The 7,500-nt window shown below is 40.2% G+C and overlaps 1 protein-coding gene across 1 annotated transcript in view; it reads right to left on the minus strand.

Moving 5' to 3' along the window:
• LOC138007338 (uncharacterized) overlaps positions 1 to 6,016 on the minus strand; it is a 6,763-nt gene extending 747 nt beyond the window's left edge. The window contains exons 1-4 of the mRNA XM_068854164.1: positions 4,876 to 6,016; positions 2,067 to 2,314; positions 1,587 to 1,712; positions 1 to 745 (exon numbers count right to left, since the gene is read on the minus strand). The exon at positions 1 to 745 is cut by the window's left edge and continues 747 nt beyond it. Of these exons, the coding sequence (XP_068710265.1) occupies positions 1 to 745; positions 1,587 to 1,712; positions 2,067 to 2,314; positions 4,876 to 5,509 (1,753 nt within the window). The 5' untranslated portion in view covers positions 5,510 to 6,016. The remainder of the gene's footprint in view (positions 746 to 1,586; positions 1,713 to 2,066; positions 2,315 to 4,875) is intronic.
• Positions 6,017 to 7,500: the final 1,484 nt, after the last annotated feature.

The following is a 7,500-nucleotide window of genomic DNA, read 5'->3' on the forward strand; positions in this document are numbered from 1 at the left end:
CAATGGCAGTGAAGACGCGTGCGTATTTCATAAGGCGAACCCATAACACCACAAGTGTCGCAGACAGTATGTTTCTGTAAACAGACAACACCATTTGGTCGTCCCGAAAATAAGCTACCAAAAGCGTTGACAAGGATGCAAGGATCATGACGTAAGCAAGCCAGTCGATGAAATTCCAAGCGTCTTTAAGGTAAGACGGTGCTTGATGACGTAAGGAGTCGATTTCTTGCATAAGGTACATTCTCTCTCCGGGCCAACGTGGATGACAGAACTCTAAATCGTTCCGAAGTTCATCTTCGCGCCATTTTACCCAAAGTCTGTGTTCTCTCTTAGAAGCAAAGTATTCCATTACTTCCTGTCTGATAAGATTTAACGTCATCAGTATCGCTATAATACCCAACACCACTCTCCACCATTTATTTTCTATTGGATAAAAAAACTCGTTTGCTTTGTATGGTGACGTTACGCCAAGGACCGTCCACAATATCACGAAAAATAGGTTTGTAATTACTTGTACCCAGGCTCCTCGCTTTCCAAAGTAATTCCACTTAACAGCAATCAGTCTCTGTATCACTGGGTGCATGATGAGATCAAACTGTTTGTGTTGAACGATGACTTCAAGCGCTGTCTTAGCGCAACCGTTGCTCATGCAAGTCGGTACTGCGGGCTCGAGCTGATTCAGGTAAAAGTACTGCTTTCTGTTTGCGCGGTCAGTGGAGTAGAATTGATTGAGTGCTTTCTTGGCCTAAAATAATACCAAAAACTCATGCAAAAACAATTGTGATAAAAGTAGTACTAAAACACCCGTGACATGATATGTTTTTTTTTTCTTTTTGTCGTGAAATGGGGGTCTTTTTTTCTTTTGTCGTCCAGAGAGAATTTGAGTTCTAGACGTCGTATATTTTTGTCTTCGCAAGCCAATTAAATTAACTTTTCCATTTTTCGGTCAAAACCGTCTCAGTTATCTCCGATTACTTAATTTACTAAATACCATATGCAAATATAGTGGCCAGTAGTTACCGTTTCATGTTTGCGTGAATTAAACGTACCAGAGCCTGGTAAACATGTGCAAACGTGAAAAGAATTTTAGCTGTGCAACGACATTACTGAGACTAATTAGCACAAAGAGAAATAAGATGCGGTCTGTTAAAACGTGGTTGGCTTCTATGTCGAAAGTTATGTAAGTAACCGAAGGATCACAACTTTCAAAAGTGTCAATAGACCATTTTACAGTTGTGTGCTTAGCTACCTGCCCTGTGAATGAAAGTGAGGCTGGAGTTGACCTTGCTTTGATAGAAAGCTCACTGCTTTTCTTATGTGAATGATGTTGTTCTCATGCTAATAAGTAGGAATTTACATAAGAAAAGCTGTGAGGTTTCCATCAAAGCAAGGTCAACTCCAGCCTCACTTTCATTCAAAGGCCAGGTAACTAAGCGCACAACTGAAAATTTTTTTATTAGAACCACAGAAATACCTCAAAAACTAGAGTTCATCGCTTCACGGGCCATATTTAAAAGAAGGTATTATAGTAATTCAGAATGAACTATCGCTAAAGAAAGTGAGACGAGAAAGTATCAGCATCTAACCACATTGGGCATCTTGGTTATCATAAGAACTAGAGCTGTCATCCCTCTGTCATCAGCCACACCAGCTTCTGCTGACCGTTCTATCAGACACCTCGCAGTTTCAGATCTATCCAATTCTGCTGCAACCTGGTCACAAAAATCATGAATAAGTACCATGTGATTGGCTACCACACCATCCCAAAGATGTGTATCAACTAGATTGGTAGGGTTTGCACAGCTTGCTTGGAAAACCTAATAGTCTAAATTTAACTTACTGCGCCTTTCATAAACATGCACAATGATATGAAGTTCAAATTCCGGTCGACGGTTCCGATAGCGGAATTACGAGTTCTCCTCTCTGTAACCATCATCTTCTCTAGCCGCGGATTCTTAAGATCATCAAACTTCTTAGCTTTCGTATGACCTACTCCTGTCCTTAAATCCCCCCCCCCCCCCTCCCCCACGACACCAATCAGAGCGTGATAAGTTAATTTTTCAAACCTGTAGTGCTGTTCTCTGTTTAAAATCCTTGTCCGTAATATCAGCGCCACATTTTATCAGCATCATTAGCGACGAAGATGCGTCATTTCTTGCAGCAAAATGAACCGGTGTTTGCATTTCTTTGGCAGTTTTTGCGTGAATGTCTCCTCCCCTTTGCACAAGGAACTGTACCATCTCAGGATAGTTAACCGCAGCAGCCACATGCAGCGGGGTGCGACCGTATTTGTCAGGCTGATTAACAACTGCTCCTGTGAAAGTAAAGGTGCCTTTACACTGGCCAACTTTTCATGCAACTTCTCTCGCGATTTTGTTGCGGCAAAAGTGCTCACATTGCGAAACAAGTTGTTTGATGGGTGTTACACTAGGCTACGTTTTTTGAAATTTGTCTCGTTTTAGACGATCAGACGAGGTTAAAGAAACATTTTCAATGGCTGGTGCTGCCAACGGTTGCAACACAAGTTGTAGGAAAGATTTTACGCTTCGCAATGCTTGAAAAATTCCTTGCAATGTTTCGTGAAGCGTTGCGGAAACTAGAACTCAATTATACTTTTCGCAACGGATCCATTCCCTATTCTTGCAACGTTCTTGGCAGTGGCAAACTTTGTCATGCACATTGGGCAATGTTTCGTGCAACTCAGTTGTCTCGCCATGGGATTGCGAGACAAGTTGCACAAAAAATTGCACAGTGTAACAGCGCCTTAAGAACGAAAGGCTTTTTTTCTCCAATATCGTTAGACTTAAAGTGGTAATGAAGAAATGTTGTGTTTCAACAGAGTGAATGAAATGCAAGAAAATTGAACCTACCCATGAGGGAAGAAGGAGGAGTTCACGAAATGTCGGTGCATTAACTTTACTCACCTGACCCCTAATTTGTTTGCTCCAGATCTTACTTTCATGAATTCAAAAGGCAACGTCACAGAAACACAGGCTTCTATTTTCTAATCAGCTCTCAAAGAGCTCCCCGTTTATGGCTAATACAGCTGACGTGTTTAATTTGTCTTTTTAAGGAACTTAGAAAAGGGCGTGTTGCTGAACACATCATGAACTAATACCGTTGCCTTTTTCTGACCTATGTATTAAGACTTTTCAGAAAAGATCTTTTGGAAAATCAGCTCTGACAGACTTCTGTACAATCTTAGATTTGTAATTGCGAGCGCAATATTATCATCGAGTTTGTGGTTTTAGACTTCTAGATTTTGGTGTTAAATGGTGGGTGCAATATGAGGAGAGTACCAAACTACCGAGCTGGCAGAAGTTTTCAAGCAATTTTTATCTCCAATGATAACGTTTATTTCAAAAAAGCAAATTGAAATCAAAATTAGCTCTCATTTTAAACGCGCTCAAGGACTTACTTGTCAAAATGTTTACACATTTTCTAGAATTGGTGAGTTATTTCTCTATTAAAAAGGATTCTGGTTTATAAACTGACGAGTTGATAAAAGACAACTAACCAACGTGAAAACATTGAATGGCTAATGTGCCGAGGTTCAGCCCTTCGGTCTTCACTGACGCTCGAAACGTCACCCACTAGTTTTTCGACTTTTTTTTTAATTCTCGTGTGTTACTCTCCCTCCAACGCAGTTATTTTAACTAACTCATTCATATAACTTTTCTAGTGTTTCCCTTGGTGAGACGTAAATGTTACGGTACAGGTAAAGCGATGTAAGCAACGAGATTTTTTTATCTCCTCTGACAATGTAAAAGATACAATAAGAATTAAGTTCGGCATTTCTCCACAATTGGTGAAAAATTGATTTCACAGGTGTCTTTTTTTTTTGGTAAAAATGGTTGATTTGCATTTCCCATGATGACTGAAAGAATAAAAGAAATTTATGTGGAAAATTAAGTTCTCAATAAAAGTAATTAAAACAGTATGTTTGAATAAGGAAGGGACAGATATACAATCGTCTTAGCTTGATCCGCTTCTGATAAAAGTGCTTTAATAAACCAAGTCACTTGAATGTTTATAAAGATACACCTTGAGGAAAAAATCTCGTTTACGGCCAAAAAAATACAAAAGAATTAATGAAAAGAAATATCAGGAATCTCCGCTTCATATGGAGTGAGTGTACATTTTCGACTAAACTTGAGATTCCTGTGAGGATATTGTAATTCGTATAACCTTCGATTTTCCAAGCTTAGCAAGACAGCCATTGAGACGACATACCAATTTCTGATCCACATTTCGCGTACCCTGACACACGATGTTTTAGCTTTCTCATACCACAAAATTTATCGGCAAACAGTCGGTGGTCGTGTTTTTAATTTCCTCATACTTCTTATCTCATCACTTTTTCTGAATTCTGCTTTTAAATGATTAAGATTGAAATAGTATTGTCAATTATAGATAGCTTTAGATTTACTTTGCCTTTGGGGAAAGACGATTTTTTTGCTATAACTGACTCATTTTGTACGTTGAGGCAGAACATTTTTACTCGAGATCCATAACATACATAAATGATCGATCAATGTACCGTATTTGTAACATGAAACACGTCTTTATGGAATACATATTTTTCTTATCGAAAAGTCGTGCTAGAAGTGCAAGCCTAAACTCATAATATTTTAGTAGATTAGGCAAATCTCGGGCCAGCTGCTCCTAGTAGAGTTACTTGTGTTTCGAGAAAAAAAAAGCGTTATCCAAACCGCAATAAGTTCCATTGATTTACTTGATCAAATCTCTCTGTTTTGCCGTAAAAAGGTAGGCTTGCGAGGAGTATATGATAGAGAGAGACATGCCGCATGATATTATTTACACTAGTCTAGAGAGAACATCATTAAAGCATAAAGAAATACCAGATTATTTTACCTCGCTCTAGAAGCAACTTAGCAACCGAAAGATCCCATTGTCTGGCTGCCTCGTGTAAAAGGGTCTGCCCGTGTCGATCGGCTGTATTAACTGACGCGCCATTATCGACGAGTGTTTGAACAAATTCCAAATCGATGACCTCTTCTTCGCGAGTCGAAGAAGCCAGTTTGGCGAAGTAGTAGAGTAGAGCTCTGCTTGGAGAGCTCACAGTTGATACACCACCATCTTTCCTGTGTTTCTCTTGCGACGTTATCTCAACAAGTTCTTCCAAATCGCTAAGTTGCGCGGCATTCATTCGGTGATGATTCATCCGCATGCTCTCACGTATCGTCGGAAAATCGATTCGTGCTTTCTGATATTCATGCCATGCTGAAATGTCACTCCGTTTTCTTGCAAATCTCTTCCATTTTGATACCGTCAATTTTGCTTGCCCTGAAGTTTTTAATGGCGAAACAGCTTTGACTTTTCTTTGTGACAGACTCGGAAGACTTTCCTTTTCATCGATGTGAAACGCAGCTGAAGATGCTTGTGCTTGAGCCCCTCTGGTTTCTCCAACCACATCTGGTTCTTCCTCTTCAGCCTTGAGTTGAACTGGAATTACCTTATTCTTATTTATCTTTCCATTTGCCGTCATTTTCTCTCGATAACTTCTTGTCTGAGTCCATGCAAAGTCAACAATATCCTTGCACGCTTACTATACTGAATTTACAAAATTCGAGTATCTTTTTGTTTCAATATGATTTTGGGTTCACGGTGTCAGAAGTCCAAGGACTTCTGGCGGTTCTTTGTCTTAACTTCAGCTTCAATTCATAAATGCCCTTGGTCGTTAAGGATATATAGCACCTGTTACTATGTCAATATTTGAAGCCGATAATGTGTTCTGTAGCTGAGAAGCCAAAACATAAAGAAAAAATTGGTATTCAAGCTAAAACGATGAATCGTTATTTGAGCAAATAAAACTTAACACAACATATACAGACCGAAGATGGATTTGCTAGGCAATCAGTTGTAATTTTACCTACATATATACGAGAAATTATTCAATTTAAAGGTAAAACATTTCAAAAAACGAGTGTTACCGCATTTTCACGAAACCGTGCGCTTTCCCATCAGTCCGTCGACTTTACTGACAGAAGACTGTGTGAGATGACTATGGGTGAGAAATGAAAATTCACCGCAGGCGAAAGTCGATTTTTAAATTAACTGCAATCTTTTGGGCGGTGATTCATTGGCCATGCGCAGGAAAAATATCAGTTGTTTGTCTTGCTGGAATAAACTCTAAATTAACTCTAAAGCGATTGGTTCTATGTTTGCCTCCAACTGACTATTGACGAGTAAGATAGCGCTTCGGGCAAGTCGTGCCTTTTTAACGAACAGTCAATGTTTTTGGAAAGTTTTAATATTGAGAAAAGTATTTTGCGTTATTAAACGGAGTTAAAGCACGCGCCGTTTTTGAGACGCTGACAGTAACCGAAAATAACGATTTCACATGGCAGGACAGTAGTGTCTCCCAAATTTTTAACCTAATCATCTCTAATGGAGGAAAAATACTTAGCAATATAAAGGTGGTAGTGAACAGACAATTTAAAATGGAAAACAGCGAACTTCCGGTTGTCGTCCTTGGCTCAAAAACGTTCAGGTGCTGCAAGTTGTCACATAGGCAGCCCAAGTTCGCGTCACTAGAGAGCGTGTAATAATTAATTACTAGTGGAAAGATGACCTTTGAGTGCAAGCGGTGTTGCATTACAGGCAGCCGTTGAGAATTTAAACGCTTTATAAGACTTTGTATGGGAAATAAAATACCGTCAATTGTGAAGCCTAAAAAACGCTCAATTTAACGTTCATTCAATAAAAGGAATGAAAGTGACTCACCTCTGGTGTATTCTTGTGCCTTTTGGAGCTTATTTTACCGTTTCGGGAATTCCGTGTTTTCAATGTCCTAAGACGAAGTCAAGGCTGCACACTAAGATTTCGACCGTAGTCAGCTCAGAGGCGGTTTGCGCTTCGAAAATCCATCCCAGCCGCGATTTTTTCACGCAAAGTTAAAGCCACATCATTTGCAAACCTCGGTGAATGTTTCGTCGTCAAAAATCCCCACGCACTTGGCTGGAAATGAGCATTTTCTGCTTCCGATTCCACGATAGCTGATGAAGTTAACGGCTGGTGATCATGTGAAAGGTCCCCGAGCTTGGGTCCGAGGCTCAAATTAACTCCACCCGATGAGGTACAGTCATTTCATGAACAACACTTTTCCCCATCCCCACAGCGTCACTAGTAACCATGGAGCTGTTCGAGAAGCCGCTGTGGGGATGCGGTAAGTGTTGTACATGAAATGACTGTACCTCATCGGGTGGAGTTCGGTGATCTCGGACCCAAGTTCCGTGGCCTTTCACATGATCACCAGCCGTTAACTTCATCAGTTATCGTGGAATCGGAAGCAGAAAATGCTCATTTCCAGCCAAGTGCGCGGGGATTTTTGACGACGAAACATTCACCAAGATTCGCAATTGATGGGGCTTTAGCTATGCGTGAAAAAATTGCGGCTGGGATGGAATTTCGAGGCGCAAACCGCCTCTGAGCTGACTACGGTCGAAATCTTAGTGTGCAGCCTTGACTTCGTCTTAG

This window comes from Montipora foliosa, chromosome 6 (assembly GCF_036669935.1).
Source record: "Montipora foliosa isolate CH-2021 chromosome 6, ASM3666993v2, whole genome shotgun sequence".
NCBI lineage: Eukaryota > Metazoa > Cnidaria > Anthozoa > Scleractinia > Acroporidae > Montipora > Montipora foliosa.